Below are 22,614 nucleotides of genomic sequence, written 5' to 3'. Positions count from 1 at the left end.
AGATAAAAAAAGTCAAGTCCTACTGGAAATTGGCACAAGCCTGAATTCTCTGCAGCCAGACCAGAACCCAAGGCAGCTGGTCTTCTGGGAGCTCTGAATCTGTTTGTCAAAACCTCTAGGGCAGGGAAGAGACAGTGAGGCCTCAGGAAGAAGATGAATCCAAAGGCACAAGTTAACAGCCTCCATCTACCTGCCCAGACTGGAACAGTCTCTGGCATGGAGCATGTGCAGTAACATGGGCTGACAGCCTCTGCTGCATGCACTGCAGCTGCCAAGCATGTGGGACTGATGAACTGACAGCAGAGTATGGGCTCTCAGTGTTTGTTTCAGTTACCAATTTAATGCCTCACAGCTCCAAATTCATTCTTCCATACACAAATTCTTCCCTTACACAAATCTCCTAATATTTAGAGCACCATGACAACCTTCTCAGTAGAGGAGACAGGAGAGTCATCACAGGACACTAATGGGCATGTGACCACCAGATGATGGCACAGTCCTGGACTCAGGCCCAGAACAACAAGGTCCCTTGGTCACTCTCAAGGCCTAACCTTGCCACATGATCCCCTTCTCTTTAACTTATCTATACAAATGGTGCAGGCTCATTCTCTCCTGCCCACAAGGGATTCCTGCTTACCTGAGCCTGCCATCACCCCAACCTTCCACTCCCTTGGCCACAATTGGCAATTGCCTGTTCCCCACCTGAGCCATGACTACAGACCAATCCCAACTAAGCAAGCCAGTGAACTTCATCATCATGATCTGCAAGCACAGCTCCCCCAGCAGGTCCGAAACCCAACCTGGGGACAGAACTTACCTTCAAAGTCTGTTCCTCACTGGGTACCTATCTCAGTCTGAGGGCACCATGAATAATTTTCTTCTTTCAGTTACTTTTATATATCTTTCAGTAACTCTTAATAACCTCCCCTATTTAGACCACAGTGCGTGTTCTGTCTTCCGGAAGGACACAGGACTATTACACCATCTGACAGAGTATAGGGGTATCCAGAGTGACTATCCTCCGCTTCCCATCTCTAGTTGTGCCCAAATAACCCAAGAGATGGAAGAGGGCCAGCTTTTTCACCACTGTGACCAAAAGTCCTAACAAAAACAACATATAATAGGAAAAGTTTATTTGGGGCTCACAGTTTCAGAGGCATCAGTCCATAAATGGCCAACTCCATTGCTCTGGGCCCGAGATAAAGCAAAACATCATGTCGTAAAGGTGAGAAGGAGGAAAGCAGCTCAGGACTTGAGAATCAGGAAGCAGAGAGAGAACTCTGCTCACCAAGAACAAAATACATGCCCCAAAGGCCCATCCCCAATGACCCACCTCCTCCACCCACTCCCTACCTGCCTCAGTTAATCCTTATTAGTGGATTAATGTACTGATTAGGTTAAAACTCTCACAATCCAATCACTTCACCTCTAAACTTTCTTGCATTGTCTCACACATGAGCTTTTGGGGGGACACCTCATGTCTAAACCATAAGAGGCCTACATTGCTCCAGCCAGCACCTCCCTAAGCACTATGCAAGTACCAAGGCAGAAGCAAGGCCTTCTGACTCTGCCACATGGCATGGGTCTCCCAACGTAGCTGTGTGGAAGGTGCCATTTGCCTACTCATTTTAATACTTCAAACTAATAATTAATTGAGAAGCAGCAGCCAAAAATATGCTTGTATGGGAAGCTTCACTTTCAGTTCCCTGTGGCTTCACTGCCCCAAACTCTTACCATTGTGAAGGTCTTCCAGGAGCCGCTCAGCAGCCAGTGACAAGAGGGACCAGAGTTCTTCCTCAGACAGAGCTTCGCCCCTGACCTGCAGGGCACTGGCCAGTGTCACAGAAGCCAGGCTCATGCCTGCAAAGACACACATGTGGTAGAGACCCAGCAATGTCCACGAGCACATCTGGGCCAGCACTTGTGACTCCAGCCCCTCTGAAGTACATGGATGCCATATTTTCATCACCTGCATCCCCAGGGCAGGGTACAAGGCCAAGGCTATTTGAGAAGTGAAAGGAATGTTCACTGAGGGGCTGGCCCAGATGCTGGTGGTGAATGAGTGAATAGACAAATCAACTTCTAAGCAAAAGGTTAAGTAAATGAATGAATGAATGAACAAGTGAACCATGACAGGAACCCCTCCTCAGGGAGAGCTCCCTATGCAGGAGAGGAGTGTGGGGGCCTGTGGGGGCATTCATTGTCTACTCTCCTTCTCTGTCTGAGAAAGTAGGTTAACAACCATTTTTGCCTCCAACACATGATTCATGTCTTTCATCTCTAGCTGCCACATGCAGAGTTGGATTTGGTCCCAGCACCAGCCCTTTTGCCAGCACCTGCCTGAAGAGCAGGCAAGAATCCCTAGAAGGAAGACCGAGCTCCATGTTTCAGGAAGGGCAGACATGCAGAGACACTGCAGGAGCAGGCAGGAGGGCTGGGCTTCTATTCCCTCTCTTCTGAGAAGCATTCCTTTAAACCAAAGTTGACATTTCAGTGTCTATCCCTGCCCCCACCCCATGCACAAAGCCACCCCCTACTAATCTCCAGAGCCAGTGACAGCAGGAAGAGGCCAGGCAGGCTTTTCCTAATCTATTCACGTCACAGAGCTTTTTCTACAACCAGAGCTTAGGGAGGAAGGGGGGGTGTGCTGGGCTGGGGCCGGGGGAGCCCAGCACAGCACCCCCCCCATCTCTCCATGGGCACTAAGCCAAGCTGTCCACTCACCAGCTGCTCAGCTTATCTGAGAAGAGAGACAGGTTTCTAGAGAAGAAGCCCAGCTCTTATATCTCTACCTGGGGGCAGGAAAGGAGCTGCCTTGTCCTTAAGAAGACCTACTTGGAAACTGTTATTTATGAGAAAGTGTCTGTGAAGGGGCGGCTGTTGCTTCCATTTACAGGCAGTCCAAGTAACCAGGTAAACATTCACTGTGGGGAACTTGCCAGTCACCCTGATTTGGTTTCTGCACACTGTATCCGTACATGGAAATCCCACTGTGCCCCATAAATATGTACAATTACTATGTATAATTTAAATTTTTTCTCAAGTGATGGATTCAAAGCTCAAGTCCAGGCCCTCTGTTTCCTTCTCTCTTCTTTTCCTTTCCTCCTCCTTTTTCACAAACTTGCTTGTGACTTATGGACTAAGCATCACATTTGGCCATATTTTTCTAACTTTCTACCATGACAATGAAATGCTACTCATTAAAGATAAAAAAGAAACAGGAGAAGACTGATTCTCAGACAGAAAATCTCTGAATCCCAATCTAAAATAGGGAAGCAGGCAGGCAGCAGGGGGAGGGGGGGAGGAGTTCCAATCACATTAAGAAGGAAAAGAATGCATTGAACAGCTTCTAGGCTGACATGGCTAGCTGAGACCATCATTTCAAAGTAGTCATTCAGTGGAGGAAGGATGGCCTTTTCAAGAAATAGTGTTGGGTCCACTGTGAAAAATATTGAACATTGGCCTAAACCTCACACTACAAAAAAAAAAAAAAAAAAAAAAAAAAAAACTGTTAGATCAAAATGGGTCATAGATTTAATATTGAACATAAAACCATAAACTTTAAGAAACAAATGGGAGAAAATATTCAGAACCTAAAACTAGGCAGAAGGTTTTTATTTGACACCCAAAGCACAATCTATATAAAGATATCCAATTCATAAATTGGACCTCATCAAAATTCAGTTTTTGCTCTGAGAAATACCCAGTACAGGGATTTAAAAAAAAAAAAAACTATGGGCTAGGAGAAAATATTTGAAAATCACCAATCTGAAAAAGTACACATACTTAAATTTTTTTAAAACTTTTAAAACTCAATAAGAAAATAGCTATTCAATTAGAAAATGATATGCGAATGACAAATTTGGGCCATGAATATATATTAAACATTATCAGACATTAGGGACATGCAAATTAAAACCACAATGACATGATACTAAAACCTATCAGAAGTACTAAAATCAAAATTTCTAACAACTCCACATGCTGATAAACATATGTAGAAGTACTCACAAATTGCTGGTGAGAATGTGAAATGGTCCAGCTACTCTGAAAATCAGTTTGGCAGTATCTTATAAAATTATATATGCTAGTACTATATAATTCAGCAGTAGTATCCATGCATTTATACCAAAGAAATAGAAATTTATGTTCACACAAATATCTATCCATGAGTTGGCTTAGCCAGTCGCCTTGGAAAACGAAGTATTAACTACTAAACTTGAACATGCATGTTAAACATACACACACAAACACAAGTAAAGTACTACCCTAAGTGTGCATGCTCTTTTCCAGGACTCTCAGGCTAGGGAGTTGCAGTGGCCTACGTGGCCATGGACACATGATGCTGTGTGTGCACACGCACACACATGTATATGTGAAGTGTCTTAGTTTGCTGTGTCTGCTGCTTCAATAGATAAATCTGTGTAGCATACACTAATATTACCTCTTGAATAACCACAGTAGAGCAGAAGAATAAGACTTTGTCTATCATAAATTTATGTACAATCTTTTAAAATAAAACAAGTGAAAATGAGGACTTACAGATATTGAACATAATATGATCAACAATCTCAATGCAAATAAAAATGAAAAGGAGGGGCAATGTATATCTGTGTGTGTGTGTGTGTGTGTATATATATATATTCACAGTTTACTACAGGCCAAGTAGAGGCAAATGAAAAACATATATTTTGTAAAGAGGGCTGAAATAGTGCTTAACATAAAACAAGTAGTAGCTTTTATAATTATTATAATTATTATGTGTACTAACCCAGTATTCATAGATAATTAATATACTATACTAGAATATTACTAAGGTTATTATAGATCATTTTTGGATCCTAAAAACTTTAGCTTCAACAAACCAACATGTTGGATTTTTCTTATATACTAGCCAGCCAACAAGGATTGGTTGAATGAGATTTCTGCCTTTATTTTTTTTTTAATTTTAGAACATATATACACAAAAATGTGCTTAGCACCCTGCTCAAAAAAAATTTTAGGGCTGAGGATATAGCTCAGTTGGTAGAATGCAAAGAAAGAAAGAAAGAAAGAAAGAAAGAAAGAAAGAAAGAAATTAATTTAACTTCATTGTAGATTTGGCCTCTGCTATGGTTTGAATATGATTTGTTTCTGCTGAAACTTACATTGAAATTTGGTTGTCAACGCAGCAGTGTTGGGATATGGAGGCTTTAAGAGGGATTAATGTCTTTATTACAAGACTGGGTTCTTGTGGGAATGGATCACTTTTCAAAAGAGTGGATTATTGTAAAGTGGGTCAGCTCCTCTGTCCTCTTCCTCTTGTCCATATTTATCCATTTGCCTTTCTGTTTTCTTCCATGAGGCCAAGAGCCAAGCAAATGCCACAAACATGCTCTTGGACCTCCAAAATCACAAGCTAAAATAATCCTTTTTTATTTCAAATTATCCAATTTCAGGTATTCTGGTATATCTGTGGACAGTGGACTAAGACAACCTTAAAATTCAAACATTGTACCTGTCACAAAAAGGACATAGCCCCACCAAAGGGACATATTGAATTGCATCAAAAACACCAATGCAAAATCCAAATCAGAGAAAATTTTCAAGTCAAACAAGTGGGTTGCTCAGGAAAAAAAAAAAGAAAAGAAAATTTTAAGAAAAAGAGGACAAATTATATATTGGCAAGACATAATAATTATAACTATATATGCCCCAAACAATGGAGCATCTATATACATCAAACAAACCTTCTCAATTTCAAGAGTCAAATAAACCACAATACAATAATACCGGGTGACTTTAACACACGTCTCTCACTACTGGACAGATCTCCCAAACAAAAACTAAATAAGGAAACCATAGAACTAAATAATACAATCAATAATTTAGACTTAACCAACATATATAGAATATTTCATCCATCAATAAGTGAATATACTTTTTTCTAGGCAGCACATGGCTTTTTCTCTAAAATAGACTGTATCTTATACCACAAAGCAACTCTTTTAGTAAAAATTAAAAAAAAAGACATAATAGCCTGCATTCTATCAGATCATAATGGAATGAAATTAGAAATCAATGATAAAATCAAAAATAGAAACTACTCTAACAAATGGAGACTAAATAATATGCTACTGAATGATGAATGCATAGTAGAAGAAATAAAAATAAAAAAATTCTTAGAGGTAAGTGAGAACACCGATACCACATAGCAAAATCTCTGGAACACTATGAAGGGAATATTAAGAGGAAAGTTTATTGCATTGAGCTCATTCATTAAAAGAATAAAAAGTTAGCAAATAAATGACCTAACATTATATCTCAAAGCCCTAGAAAATCAACACCAAAAGCCGTAGAAGACAGGTAATAATTAAAATCAGAACTGACATCAACAAAATTGAAAGAAAAGAAACAATTAAAAAAACTGACAAAACATAAAGTTGGTTCTTTGAAAAAATAAATAAAGTAAATAAACCCTAGCCATGCTAATGAAGAGAAAAAGAAAGAAAACTCAAATTACTAAAATTCATGATGAAAAAGGAAATATCACAATGGACATGGCTGAAATAGAGAAGATAATTAGAAACTATTTGAAAATTTATAATCCAATAAAATAGAAAATCTTGAACACATCAACAAATTTCTAGAGACATATGTCTTACCCAAACTGTATGAGGAGGTCATACATGATTTAAACAGATCAATTTCAAGTAATGAATAGAAAACATCATCAAACTATTACTCAGCATTAAAAAAAGAATAAAATTATAGCATTTGCAGGTAAATGGATGGAGTTGGAAAATATCATGTTAAATGAGATAAGGCAATCCTGAAAAACCAAAGGCCAAATGTTCTCTTTAATAAATGAATGCTGATCCACAATGGGGGGGATGGTGAAAATGGAGGAACTTTAATGGGGCAAAGGGAGGGAGGAGATGGAAGGGTGCATGGGGGCAGGAAAGATGGTGGAATGAGATGGACATCATTACCCTAGGTACATGTATGACTGCACATATGGTGCAATGCTACATTGTGTACAACCAGAAAAATGAAAAGTTGCACTGAAATTGTGTACAATGAATCAAAATGCATTGGATGGATTTGGAGAATATCATGCTAAGCAAAACAAGCCAATCCCAAAAAACCAAAGTCTGAATGTTTTCTCTGATATGGGGATGCTAATTCACAATAACAGGGGGCAGGCACTAGGGAAGAATAAGTAGAGGCAAGTGAAGGGAGGGAGGGGAGTGAATATGGGGATAGGAAGGATAGTAGAATGAAACAGACATTATGACCTTATGTACATCTATGACTGCATGACCCATGTGATTCTACAACATGTATAATCAGAAAATTGTGAAATTATACCCCATTTGATATATGATATATCAAAGTGCATAAATGTATTCTATGATTATGTATAACTAATTAAAGCAAATTTAAATTAAAAAACGAAAAAGTGCTTGCATGCACAAGGCCCTGGGTTTGATACCCAGCACCAAAATAAAAAAAGAAAAAGTAAAAGAGGACAGAGGTCATGGGAATACCAGAGTAAGAGCCTTCCAAAGTCCTCCCCTCCATAAATGTGATGATGAAACAAGTGGCACAGCAGACACCGTAACAATTAAAACATGTCTATGGTAATTTGCAATCCCATTCTGGAGAATTGTCAATATCTGACCTGTCTGGAAGTTCCTGGAAGTCTCCTCTTAGGACAGTGTTTTATTGGCCAGATTCAGAGCTCTTCCAGCAAGAGCAGACTTTTTCCTGGGCCCATTTCTCAAAAACAATCATCAGCAATTGCTTAATATTGTAGCTGCCCAAGGTGGCAAAAACAACTGGGCAAAAAAACACTAATCAAAAAACTTAAAAGAGGCAGGGGAGAGATGGCCAAGGGCACCTTTAAAAGGCTCTGAAATATCCTTAAGTTCTGGAAAGTCACATTAATGTGTAAAGCTGGTTACATGCATAAGTTTGTACATATGCCCAGGAATAGGTAAAAAGGCCTTAAAATCTTTCCTAGCTGACCATTGGTCTCTGAGTGAATAGTAAGTGGAGTTAAGTGATGGAATGACAAAGTGATGCCCTCACATCCCACAAAGCACCTCAGCAAAGACTGGGAGACATAATGATTCCAGGCATTTAAAGATATTCCTGACCAACCACCATGTGACCATTAAACTAACTGGGCAGAGACTTCAGTACCCATGCATAACAAGGAAGTACATTGCAAAGACATTACAGAATTAATTCAGGACAGTTAACTAAACAAACAGAAACAACTATACAACAAATAGCAACCACAAGAAACCCTGGGGAAAGGCAAGAGGGAAATACCACATTATATTATTTAAAATTCTGATTTTCACAAAGGAGGAAAAGGAGAAGGAGGAGAAGAAGGAGGATGGAGGAGGAGGAGAAGAAGAAATAAGAAAGGGAAAATCAAATCAGTCAGTAGTCATTGTTCCTAAAAAGGCCCAGATGTTGAACTTACCAGAAAAAGCCTTTGTATTAACTATTTAAAATATGCTCAAATTAATAAAGAAAATCATGTCTAAAGTACTAAAAGAAATATCAAAATGATGTCTCACTAACTAAAGAAGAGCAATAAAGAGAAATTAAAAGGGGCAAGAACCAAAAAGAAAAGAACAATATCTAAAATGAAAAATTTACTAATGGGACTCATTCACCCCAAGGAAAAGAAAAAATATGAAGAAAAAGGAGCAGACGCTCAGAGACCTGTGGGACACCATCAACTTTACTGGGAAATTCCTATGGTAGGAATAGAAATGTTAGAAAGAGAGGAAATTGAGAAAGAATATTGGAAGAACTAACTGCCCAAATCATCCCAAATCCGATGAAAATCATTAATCTACACATCTAAGAAACTACACAAAGTCCAAGTAGGAAAAACTCAAAGAGATCCACAGATTTAACACATCTTAATTAAACCAGGAACAACAAACCAAGGCTACTGAAAGCAGAAGGAAAAAAAAAAAAGATGAAAAAGAAGAATCAGAGGAGGAGGAGGAGGAGGAGGAGGAACAGCAGCAACGCAACTCATCACAAATAGGGAGACCTCAATAAGATATAAACCGTTGATTGTCCATCAAAAACCATGGGGACCAAAAAGCAGCCAGGTGATATAATTAAAGAGGCTGGGGAGGGACTGTCAAGAATTCTCCACATCTGCTGCCCTTTGGAGAGGTCTGATTAGAAAGTAACCTATTTGGGTTAACTCTAGGGATTCCACTTCAGCTCACCAGTCCACAAGAAACAAACTGGACTCACAATTGGCACTTATCTCTTTGTACTATTGCAAATAACATTTTTATTATTTTTTATTTTTATTTTGGTACCAGGGATTGAACCCAGAGCTACTTGACCACTAAGTCACATCGCCAGCCCTTTTTAAATTAATTTTTGTCTTATTTTATTTTTGAGACAGGATCATGCTAAGTTGCTTAGGGCCTTGCCCAGTTGCTGAGACTGGACTTGAACTTGTGGTCCTCCTGCCTCAGCCTTCCAAGCTGCTGGAATTACAGGCATGCACTACCATTCCCACCATATTACAAATACCATTTTAGGGCCACTTGACACTCAAGTAATGATACAAGCAAACAATTTCAACAAAGCAATCCTTCAAAAATGAAAGAAATGAAATGGGAAAATGTATTGCTAGCAGGGCTGATCTCCAAAAAATACTAAAGGGATCCTTCAGACCAAAATGAATAGACACTGGACAGTCAGATATACATGAAGAAATACAAAACTTGTAAAGGTAATTAAAATTATTTGTAAAAGTAATTTTACATGTGGAGCCCACACGTAAAAGACAATAAGAATTTTGATTACAACCCTCTTTTCTCTTATTAGATTTTTTAAAAAACACCATCTGACATCTAGAAACTGCTCAATCGGCTAAATAAATACCTTTTGGGGTTGTTTAAGCTAAGAGGCCCTTTAGGTTTAAAGTTGCAGTTCTCATTACGGAAGTGTCAAGAACACAGCTTCCCCAACAAATATAAAATTGAAATAGGAATCAGTGACACAATGGACTCATTATCCTTTACATTTAAAAATAAATAGTCATGCTTGTTTCAGCATGGACCCATGTTTCCTCTGCAGAAAGAAGTGTATGCATGTTATGATTTAGAAATGAAGTGTTCCCCAAAAAAACTCATGTGTGACATAGTGCAAGAATTTTCAGAGGTGAAATGATTAGATTATGAGAGGTGTAAACTAATTGAATTACTAAATTGAACTACTAAAAAGATTAACTGGGCGATAACTAGAGGCAGCTAGGGTGTGGCTGGAGAAAGTAGGTTCCTGGAGGTGTGCCTTTGGGGTTTATAGTTTGTCCTTGGTGAGCAGAGTGCTCTCTGCTTTCTGGTTGCTGTGTTCTAAGCTGCTCCACAACGCCTATCCCCTCCACCAAAATTGCCTCATCTTAGGCCCAGATCTATGGAGTCAGCTGACCATGGACTGAACCTCTGAAACTGTGAGCCCTGAATAAATTTTGCCCCTCTATGTTGTTCTTGTCAGGTTTTTTGGTACAGTGAAAAAAAAAATCTGACTAAAATATTACATTCTACTTTTCTGCACAAACTCCAGTCTGACTGGCCCCAGAGCTGCAATGGAATGTTGTGATCTTCCCCAAGGGTGAGTTGGTACTAGCAGAGAGCACAGGTGCCTGAGAGCTACCTGAAGCAGCCCTAGCCATAACCCTCCACATCAGCTTCCTTTTGGAGAGGTTCTAGTGGAGAGTACCCCATTTGGGTTCACTCTGGAGACACCACTCCAGCCCACCAGCTCTTGAGAAACAAATTGGACTCACCATTAACACTATCACCTCTTTTTAATATTTCAAATATTATTTCAGAGCCAATTGACACTTCCTCAAATAACAATATAAGCAAACAATTCCATAGCACCTAACCAGGCAGGGTCCAAAGTGCTTTATGTGTATGAAATCATTTAAACCTCAGAACAACCTTTTTAAAAAGGACTCTAATCATGCTCATTTTATAGACATGAAAACTGAAGAACAAAAGGATTGAGTGACTGGGTCAGAGTCACACAGCTTGAACTTGGGTTTATGCTCCTGATTCCCAAGGCAGCACACTTCACCATTGTATGCTGTAGGCTCAGGAAATGACATTAAGCACTTTATGGAGCCCACAGTCATGAGCTGGGATATAGTTATCAACCTTTTATCATACCATGACGCCTCTGGGCTTCTCTCCAAGTTTTTCTAAATGGTCTGGTAGGCGAGATGCTTCTGCACTGTGGACTAAAAAAGGGCTTGTTAACTATTAATAAGACACAGGGATTCCATCACACACATAAACCTGGTCCACCCACCAGCAAGGATGCTCTGGGAAAACATCCAACCAATGAGCACTCCTTCTGAGGAGCTCTGCACTGCATCTTCATCTCTCATGCATCTTCCTGCATCTCATCTTGTGAACTTAATTCTCTATATTGACTCCATTATCTGACCGCTTCTATCTAGCCACTCAAAATCTTTTCTGTCCCAGGCCCCTTTTACCTATCCAGGAACTTCCTGGTGCCCCCTCCAGAGTTCTAACTAAGGCTGTGGTGCATCCTGTCTGCCAGGACTTCTTTTGGTTCATGTCCAGCCTTCAGCAACCCCCTACCTGGTCTGAGCTAAAGCTCACCCCTTGCCCTTGATCTTTAGTGATTCTACTTGGGCCTTCCTTTTAAGTGGGCCATGGCAACAGTGGCCTGAACTTCATCTGTGAAGCTGTCCCAGCACTCCTGCCTCAGGCATTTCTTTCTTCATTAAGGACTAGTATATTTCAAGCTGAATAGAGCAGTGATCAATATAACATCCTATCTTTGTAAGACTTGGGGATAAGCAGAGGGAAACAGGCAATGAACAGGTAAGCAAATAAAATAACTGCATGGAATGATAGATTATGAAGGAAAATTAAAATGAGGTGATGCACGATAGCAGGCTTTGGAGCTTCAGGGAAGGTGCGTAGGATGGTGGCATTTGAGTTGAGACTTGGATGTTGAAAAGGCACCAACCATGTGAAAAAACATTCTACACAGAGGGAATAACAGGAACAAAAATCTCAAGATGTGGCAGATTTCAAGAACAGAGAGAAGTCCTGCATGGCAGAGCTTGGGCAGAGGTGGATGGTAAAGTTGGAGAGCTGAACAGGGACTGCCTGCCATGCTACTTGGACTAAAGAAAGAAGTGGCCTAGCTGCTAGCTTGCAGAGCAAATGCATCCCACACTGTGCAAGGCTGGGCAGAAACCTTTTTGACTCCTGTGGCTGAGTATCCACTAAGGGTAGAATAGTCCCTGAGGGTCCACCGATCAGACCCCTTGTCTCATCTAATGCTTCACCAGTCCTGTGAGTAGGGGTGTTTTTTATCAAGGGCAAACCTCACACCTCCCCTTTGCCCACCCCAGCAGGAAACCTGTTGTATCAACCTTGCCCCTGAATACTCCCTTTTTGTTCCCAAAAACCTTGCCAAATTAAAGGAACAACAAGAGCAAGTCTGGCCAGAATATCCAGATATGCATTATCTTGAAGGACACTGGCTTTCTCTTATGTACTCTGGAAATCAGGGCAAGTTGGTTTTATCTGTAGAAAGATACCTTCTTGCATGTATTCCAGGACAGTTGTTTACTGGGATGCTACAAGCAAACTAAGCAAGCTAATGCTGATGATGTCACAATTCTACAGCCTAACATATAAAACCCCTCTCTCAGTGGCAACTGGGGCAAAAATGAGGGCACCATGGGAAAGATATGTGACTCTCATCCAGTTGAAAGCCATTACATAAAACACCATAAGAAAGAGGAGGCCCTGCTTGGTAAAAGACCTTGAGTGATGAAGGTACTATTTCCATTCACCACAAGGTACTATCTCCTGTCACCACTAAACCATCCCCATTCATATACTGTCAGCAGGTATTTTCCTTGGTCTCTTAGCAACCTATCCCACTGTCCTGGTACAACCTACCTATGGATGTGACACCTGGGTAAAAGTCCCCTGAATAGGTGCTGAGTGACAAGCACCCACTGGTAGATCAGGTCATCTACCTGGAGGAACACCATATGCATTTGTTGACATGATAGTTTGCAAATATCTAAGGAAATAAGGATCTTTGCTAATCACCTACTAACTGATTGTACAATGGCTTTAGAACTGTGAGATTTGGGTCACTGTCTTGCATTCTGATTAAATAGTAGCAGCTACTTTATTGAACCATGGAGAAGATTGTATTAGAGTCTTCAGCATGGAAGAAGTGCTGAACATGTCTTATTTCCCATCTCTTTCCATCTCTATTCCAACCACACAAACAGGGATTTTAAAGCATCAGAGCTACTGAGCAGCTTCCAACTATGTGATTTTTAAGATATAGTGTTAATTGTTTCCATCTGTCTGCCAGGATTGAGGTGCTATAAACTTCCCATTTTCAACCTTAGTAAAATGCCTAAATATCTCAATGTCCCCAAAATAGACATCCCATACCAGGAAAGGGTATGGGGCTCTTGGGAACCAAAACTCTCCCAACGATCCTTTCCTCCCTCCTCCCTTTGTTCCTTCTGTCTCTCTCCATTCCTTCTCCCTTTGGATGCTCATTGAAAACCATCTGCTTGTAGTCAGATCAAGATCTGAGCAAAACCTGCCCAGAAGGAAAACTGCATCTTTCTTCTAAGGACAAAAGACTCTTTTGCCTCAACTGTACCCTATTTAAAGGATTAAATATGTCAGGGCTCTTCCCTTCCAGAACTTCCCACAGTAAGCACCTCAGAACCTGACCTCCAGGGGGTAATGTATGAAACTGTGTCAATACTGTCTTCTCCCCACAGGCCCTTCCCTGCCCCTTAACCCAAATCCCCATCACCAATTTAAATACTGAACACACCACTGAGGAGGTATGACCTTGATCAAAGACACATCTGAAATCCCTTTTCTATTAAGTGGAGATGATAATTCTTACTTTACAGGGTAGATTTGAGAAATGGCAATCCAATGCAAGAAAGGCAGCTAGTGACAAACTACCTTTCTGCAGTACACCAAGGTGGATGGAGTTTGCATTGTTTTAGATGTGAGTATGGGCACCAGTACAAAGAAAAATTTTAGAGCATTTTAGAGTAGTTTAAGGAGTAGTTTTTCTTCAGTCTTATATATACCTTTTTCTGAACGTTTACTACCTTTCCCTTTCACTTCTACTACTAAGATAGTTTTTTTTTTCATTTGAATACATTTTAAAGGAAACTATATATCACTTAGTAAATGAAAAATTAGCATCATAAGACATAAATAGAAGTTAATTACAATGATTTTTTTAAAATTATTGAATTCTTGCCAGATAATATTGTCTCCCAGAAGCTTTGAGCCTGGGATCTGATCTTTTCTAATGAAAGGAACAATTTGTTTTGGGAAATGGGAAAAGTCTAAAATTCTGAACAGACTCTGTTCTTAATATTTTCTGGGGAAAAATATGAAGTAAAATGTCAAAAACATAACTCAATGTCACTAATGTTGTTTCTGTTCCACCTGCTTTCCATAGTTCTGCCTGGCCTTGGGAAGCACAATTTCAGCATTTGTTTTTGTTTTTTGTTTTTGTTTTTGTTTTTTTTTAAGGTTTCAGGACTAGTTATAAGGTAGCCTGTCCTCCATGCAGATTGGTCAAATTCTCACCAATTATACTTTATGGTAAAGGTTTGAGGGAAAGTAGTCCTTTACAGCTTACAGAGCTAAACACAATTCCCACAAAAACCCTTCAAGATAAGCAAAGCAAAAATGGTTCCCTCAACCAAATAAGGAAACTGAGAATTTAGCTGGCTTAAGATACAAGAGTCACATGGCTAGTAGGTACCATTTAGGTTTCTAAAAGAGGGCAGGATGCAGCTGGGAGCTATCAAGACTAAGTAAAATTCACATGTTGAAATTAGTATTTGATTTGTTAAAATCATGGATTTTAAAAACAGCTTTGTCTTGAGCCTTTAAATTTAATTTTAAAATATTATGTTCAATTAATTTAGTGATTTATATATAAAAAGAACCATTTCATATGATATTTAATTAACTTTCAACTAATTCCTGATACATCTGTCAGGGGATTCTTGAGAGAACAGCAAGGCTCAGACTCTATTTAAGAGAGAGTTTCTAGGGAAACCAAAAGACAATGGAGGTGAGAAAAACATGAGTGTTTTAGTCACTTTTTCATAGCTGTGACAAAAAGGCCTAAGAAGAATAATTTTAGTGAGGGCAAGTTTATTGGGGGGCTCACAGTTTCAGGGGTCTTAGTCCACAGAGAGCCTACTCCATTCCTCCAGGTCTGAGGTGAGGCAGAAGAACATCAGGAAAGAAGTGTGTGGTAGAGGAAAGTGGATCAAGACATCACACCAAGAACAGAAAGAGAAACTAAGCTCAGCTCACCAAATGCATAACCCAAAGGCATGCCCCCAAAGACCCATCTCCTCCAGCCACGCCCTACCTGCTTATAGTCACCACCCAGTCAATCCCTATTCAAGAATTAATGCACTCATTAGGTTAAGGCTCTCACGACCCATTCATTTCACTGCTAAGCTTTCTCGAATTGTCTCACACATGAGCTTTTGGAGAATAACAATATCTAAATCATAATAATATCTATATCATAAGACAAGAGAAAAAAAATTAAAGCCTCAGACACCTACTATATTCATCAGAGAAACAGAATAGGAGGGGTGTGTGTGTGTGTGTGTGTGTGTGTGTGTGAAATAGAAATACAGAGACAAAGATTTTTTTTATGAGGAATTGGTTCATGCAAGTAAGGAGGCTGAGAAGTGACCATAATCTGCCATCTATAAGTTAGAAGTCAGGAAGCCTAATGGCATAATTCAGTTCAAGTCCAGAGGTCTGTGGATCAAGAGAGCCAATAATGTAAATACTAATTTAAGGGCAGAATAAGATGAGATGTTCCAGCTCAAGTAGTTTGGCAGGAAAAAAAGGGGAAAGAATTTCTTCTTTCTCTGCTTTTTGTTCTATTTAGGATCTCAAATGATTGAATGCTGCCTACCCACATTGGGAAAAGCCATCTATTTTTCTGAGTTTCATGATTCAAATGTTTAACTTCATTTGGAAACACCTTCACAGACATACCCACAAATAATATTTAATCTGGATACTTCACAGTCCAGTCCAGTTAACACATAAAATTAACTATCAAACCTACAACTATAGCAAACAGTAAACACAGCATAACTGCTTTCCAGACAAACATAAATGCTCACACTATTTATCTCAGTTCCTATTACCAAATACACCATGTTCAATTTTTAATGAAAAATATACAAGTCATGAGAAAAAACACAGTCTGAAGTGACAGAACCAGACTCAGAAATGACAGAAATCTTCCAATTATCATACTGGGAGTTTAAAATAACAATGATTAATATGCTAAAGGCTTTAATTGAAAATATGGAAGAATAGATGAGTAATAGAAGTAGCAATATGGAAATTCTAAAAAATAAAACCAAAAAGAAATATTAAAAATCAATATTATAAGGGAAATGAAGAATGCCTTTAATGGGTTCACCAGTGTCCTTGACACATCTGAGGAAAGAATCAATGATCTTGAAACTGTATCAATAGAAACTTCTTAAATTAAATTTCAAAGAGAAAAAAGAATAAAAATGTGGAGCACAATATCCAAGAACTGCAGTACAATTACAAAAGTATAACATATGTGTAATGGGAATTCCAGAAAGAGAAGAAAAAGAGGAGAAGAGAAATATTGAAGCAATAATATCTGGAGATTTTCTGAAATTGATAACAGACACCAAGTACAAATCAAAGAAGCTCAGAAAACACCAATTGGAATAAATTTCAAAAACCCAACACCTAGGCATATCATATTCAAAGTATTGGAAGCCAAAAACAAAGAAAAAATCATGGAAAAAGTCAGAGAAAAAAGACAACTTACCTATAAGGGGAAAAGGATAAGAATAACACTAGGATTTGTTTCAAATACTGTTTAATCAGGAGAACAATGGAGTGAAATGTCTAAGTTTTGGAATAAAAACTTACCAGTCAAGAATTCTGTGTCCAGCAAAAATACCTTTCACACCATGTCCTCTAAAAACAGGAACAAGACAAGGATATCCATTCTTACCATTCCTATTCAACATAGTCCTAGAAGCTCTAGCCAGAACAATCCGGAAGAGAAGGAAATTAGAGAAACACAAATAGAAAAAGAAGAGCTCAAATTATCTCTATATGCTGATGACATGATCCTATATATATATATATATATATATAATGATCCTATACAAGATCAAAAAAAAAAAAAAAAAAACTCTTCCTGAAGACTTCTAGAGCTGTGACACAAATTTAGTAAAGTAGCAGGATGCAAGATCAATACACAAATCAAAATAACTATAATTATCCCATAATGAATCTTCTAAAACAAAAAATAATTGGAAATTAATGTAATGAATGATATGAAGGACCTCCTCAATGAAAACTCTAGAACACTGTAGAAAAAAATTGAAGAACACTTTAGAAGATGGAAAGATCTCCCATGTTCTTGGATAGGCAGAATTAATATTATCAAATTGGCTACCAAAAGCAATATACAGATTCAATTCAGTTCCCATCAAAATTCCAATGTTGTTCATCATAGAAATAGAAAAAACAGTTGTGAAATTCACTTGGAAAAAAAAATAAGACACCTTGAATAACCAAAGCAATCCTGAGCAAAAAGTGCACTGTTAGAAGTATACCAGACCTCAAATTATACTACAGAGTTATAGTAACAAAAACAACATGGTACTAGCACCAAAACAGACATGAAACCAATGGAATAGAATAGAAGACACAGAGACAAGCCCACATAAATACAATTTATCTTATACTAGACAAGTCACCAAAAACATACATTTAAGAAAATATAGATTTTTCAACAAATGGTGCTAAGAAAACTGGAAATCCATATGCAGAAGAATGAAACTTGACTCCTCTCTCTCACCCTTCACAAAAGTCAACTTAAAGTGGACCAAAGACATAGGAATTAGAACTGAAACTGTGAAACTGATAGAATAAAATGTAGGCCCAACACTTCATCATGTTGGCATAAGAACAAACTTCCTTAACAAGACTCCTAAAGCATAAGAAATAAAATCAAAAAATAAATAAGTAAAATGACATCAAATTTTTTTTAAAAATTCTGCACAGCAAGGGAAACCATTGAGAATGTAAAGAGAGAGCCTACAGGATTAGAGAACTTTGTCACCTGCTTCTCAGATAAGGCATTCATATCCAGAATATGTAAAGAATTCAAAACCTTAACACCAAAACAACCCAATTAATAAATGGAAAAAGGAACCAAATAGACACTTCTCAAAAGAAGAAATACATGACCCATGCAGGAGCCCAGGCCCAGATCAGGCCCAGGACCAGCCCTGATGACACTTGTGGGAACCCAGGCCCAGGCCTAGGACCTCCCCCATTGACCCAGGCCCAGGACTTCCCTACAGACCTGGGAGCCCAGGCCCAGGTCAGGCCCAGGACTGCCCCCACCAACCAACAGACCCACCCTGGAGCCCAGGCCCTGGCCCAGGACTGCCCAGCAGACCCGTGCAAGAGCCCAGGCCTAGCCCCCATCCATCTTGGGTCAGTCACTGCAGCCATCATCATAGCCCTCCCCAAGTAGTTATCTACACCTTGGGACAACAGAGAGGAACTGAAGACAGCTGCATCTCCAAATAGGCAGCCCAAAGCCATTGTAAGGCTTCATCTTGGAACATCCCCACTGCTATCTTGAGTTACCTCCACTATTGTTGCCACCACTTTTAGTTGCAGTAGCATCCATCTTAGTACACTGGCCAGAGACTGGAAGCCCAACACCAGGGTGTGATACAAGTAATCTGCAGAGACACTACAAGATTATAGGGTAGAAACTGTAATACCTCAGATCTGCACTGCAAGAAAGGAAGACACATAGACAATATGAAAAATCAAGGGAAGAAAGTGCCCCAAACAAACTAAGATATAATAGAATCCATTGACAGCACAGTTGATGAAATGTCAGAGAAGGAGTTCAGAATGAGCATAATTTAAATGATCCATGAATTAAAGAATTACATAAGAGAGCAAAATACAGGGAAAAAAAGTCACTCCAACAAAAAGGTAAGGGAGCAAAAATAGGCAACCGTTGATCACACCAACAAAAAGATAAGGGAGTAAATACAGGTAGCAAAAGATTACTTCAAGAAAAAGATAGAGATTTAAAAAAAAAAACAATCAGAAATCCTTGAAATGAAAGAAATAATAAACCAAATAAAAATGCAATAGAAAGCATACCAACAACCTAGATCACTTGGAAGACAGAACATCAGAAAATGAAGACAAAATATATAATCTTGAAAATAAAGTTGACCTCACAGGGAAGATAGTAAGAAACCATGAACAGAACATCCAAGAATTATGGGATAGCATTAAAAGACCAAATATAAGATTTATTGGGATAGAGGAAGGCACAGAGATTCAAATCAAAGGAATGCACAATCTCTTTAATTAAATAATATCGGAAAATTTCCCAAATATGAAGAGTGAATTGGAAAATCAAACACAAGAGGATTACAGGACACCAAATGTACAAAATTACAATAGATCTACACCATGGCACATTATAATGAAAATGCCTAGCATACAGAATAAGGACAGAATCTTAAAGGTTGCAAGAGAGAGGAATCAGATTACATATAGTGGGAGACCAATTTGTACCTCAACAGATTTTTCAATCCAGACTGTCAAAGCCAGGAGATCCTGGACCAACATATACCAAGCTCTGAAATAAAATGGATGCCAACCAAGAATCTTATATCCAGCAAAATTAAGCTTCAGATTTAATGACAAAATAAGAACCTTTCATGATAAACAAAAGTTAAAAGAATTTACAGTGAGAAAGCCTGCACTACAGAACATCCTCAGCAAAATATTCCAGGATGAGGAAATGAAAAAAAAAAAAAAACAATGAAAATCAACAAAGGGAGGAGCTACACTAAAGGAAAGGTAAATCAAAGGAGAAACCAAGTCAAGTTAAAAACCAAAAATAAACCAAAATGTCTGGGAATACAAATCGTAATTTAATAATAACCCTGAATGTGAATGGCCTAAATTCATCAATTAAAAGAAATAGACTGACAGATTGGATTTTTTTTAAAAAAGACCCAATAATATGTTGCCTTCAAAAGACTCATCTCACAGGAAAAAGACATCCACAGACTGAAAGTGAAAGGGTGGGAAAAAAGTACCACTCACATGGACTGCATAAATAAACAGGGGTTTCCTTCCTCTTATCAGATAAAGTCGACTTCAAATCAAAGCTAGTGAAAAGGGATAAAGAAGGATGTTTCACGCTGCCTAAGGGACTCATACATCAACAAGACATAACAATCATAAATATCTATGCCCCAAACAATGAAGCATCTATGTATATCAAATTCTTCTCAACTACAAGAATCAAAGAGAATGTCAGTAGAGGGGGCAGAGAGAGAAGAGGGGAGGGGAGGGGAGGGGAGGGGGGATAGTAGAGGATAGGAAAGGCAGCAGAACACAACAGACACTAGTATGGCAATATGTAAATCAATGGATGTGTAACTGATGTAATTCTGCAATCTGTATATGGGGTAAAAATGGGAGCTCATAACCCACTTGAATCAAAGTGTGAAATATGATATATCAAGAACTATGTAATGTTTTGAACAGCCAACAACAAAAAATTTAAAAAAAAAATTAAAGAGATAGGAAACAGAAAAAAAAAAAAAAAGAAGTTTGGGATCTGAAAATTGGTATTCATGCTCATGTACCAATGGAAAATTTTCATGCTTCCATAATGTAACTTGGTCTGGACTAGAATATATGTGTAGAATTGAAAAAAAAAAAAAAGAGAGATGCACAACACCAAAAAAAAAAAAAAAAAATCAAAGAGACCACAACACAATAATACTGAATGACTTTAATACACCGCTCTCACCGCTTGATAGATCTTCCAAACAAAAACTAAGCAAAGAAACTATAGAACTCAATAAAACAATCAATAATTTAGGCTTAACAGATATATATGTATATATAATATTCCATCCATCAACGAGAGAATACACATTCTTCTCAGCAGCATATAGATCCTTCTCCAAAATAGACCATATGTTATGCCACAAAGCAAGTGTTAGCAAATACAAAAGATTAGAGATACTACCTTGCATTCTATCTGACCATAATGGAATGAAATTAGAAATCAATGATAAAATAAAAACTAAAAACTAATTCAACATCTGGACACTAAACAATACTCTATTGAATGATGCATGGAAAATAAAAGACATCAGGGAGGAGATAAAATGCTTTTAAGAGGTAAATGAGAACTCTGATACAACTTATCAAAACCTATAGGACACTATGAAGGAGTACTAAGAGGAAAGTCCATTGCATTAAGTTCATTCATTAAAAGAATGAAACATCAACAAATAAAGGACCTGACATTAATATCTCAAAGCCCTAGAAAAAGAAGAACAAGCCAATACCAAAGTAATAGAATACAGGGAATAATTAAAATCAGGGCAGAAATCAATGAAATTGAAACAAAAAAATTCAAAAAATTTACAAAACAAAAAGCTGGTTTTCTTTGAAAAAATAAACAAAATTGACAAACCCATAGCCACCCTAACAAAAAGTAGAAGAGAAAAAAACTCAAATTGCTTAAATTCCTGATGAAAAAGGAAATATCAGACAGACACTATTGAAATACAGAAGACAATTAGAAACTATTTTGAAAATTTATACTCCAGTAAAATAGAATACCTCAAAGACACTGACAAATTTCTAGAGGCATATGATCAATTCAAACTGAGTCAAGATGACATGCACAATTTAAACAGATCAATTTCAAGCAAGGAAATAGAAGATAGCATCAAAAGCCTACCAACCAAGAAAAGCCCAGGATCAGACGGATTCGCAGCTGAGTTGTACAAGACCTACAAAGAAGAATTAATACTAATATTTCTCAAATTATTCCATGAAATGGAAAAGGAGGGAACCCTTCCAAACTCATTCTATAAAGCTAATATCATCCTGATACCAAAACCAGGCAGAGACATATCAAGAAAAGAAAATTTCAGACTAATTACCCTAATGAACATAGCTGCAAAAAAATCTCAATAAAATCTGGCAAATTGAATACAAAAACTCATTTAAAAAATAGTGCACCATGGTCAAGTGAGGTTCATCCCAGGGATGCAAGGTTGGTTCAACACACAGAAATCAATAAATGTAATTCATCAAATCAAAAAACTTAAAGATAAGAATCATATGATTATATCAATTAATGCAGAGAAAGCATTTGGTAAAATACAGCACCACTTCATGTTCAAAACACCAGGAAAACTAGGGATAGTAGAAACATACCTCAACATTGTAAAAGCTATCTATGTTAAACTCAAGGCCAACATCATTCTAAATGGAGAAAAATTAGAAGCATTCTCTCTAAAAACTGGAACAAAACAGGAATGCCCTCTTTCACCACTTCTATTCTACGTGGTCCTTGAAACTCTAGCCAGAGCAATTAAACAGATGAAAGAAATTAAATGGATATGAATAG

General features: G+C 38.2%; 1 protein-coding gene across 5 annotated transcripts in view; it reads right to left on the bottom strand.

The window, feature by feature from the left end:
• The window catches only part of Frmpd2 (FERM and PDZ domain containing 2), a 136,814-nt gene that overhangs the window by 100,326 nt on the left and 13,874 nt on the right, over positions 1–22,614 (bottom strand). For all 5 annotated transcript variants that reach the window (XM_048807521.1, XM_048807522.1, XM_048807523.1 and 2 more), the window contains exon 2: positions 1,735–1,860. In XM_048807521.1, coding sequence (XP_048663478.1) covers positions 1,735–1,860 — 126 coding nt within the window. The remainder of the gene's footprint in view (positions 1–1,734; positions 1,861–22,614) is intronic.

Source organism: Marmota marmota, unplaced genomic scaffold (assembly GCF_001458135.2).
Source record: "Marmota marmota marmota unplaced genomic scaffold, marMar, whole genome shotgun sequence".
NCBI lineage: Eukaryota > Metazoa > Chordata > Mammalia > Rodentia > Sciuridae > Marmota > Marmota marmota.
Note: the sequence above shows the minus strand (reverse complement) of the source record. Positions and strands in the feature narration are given on the sequence as shown.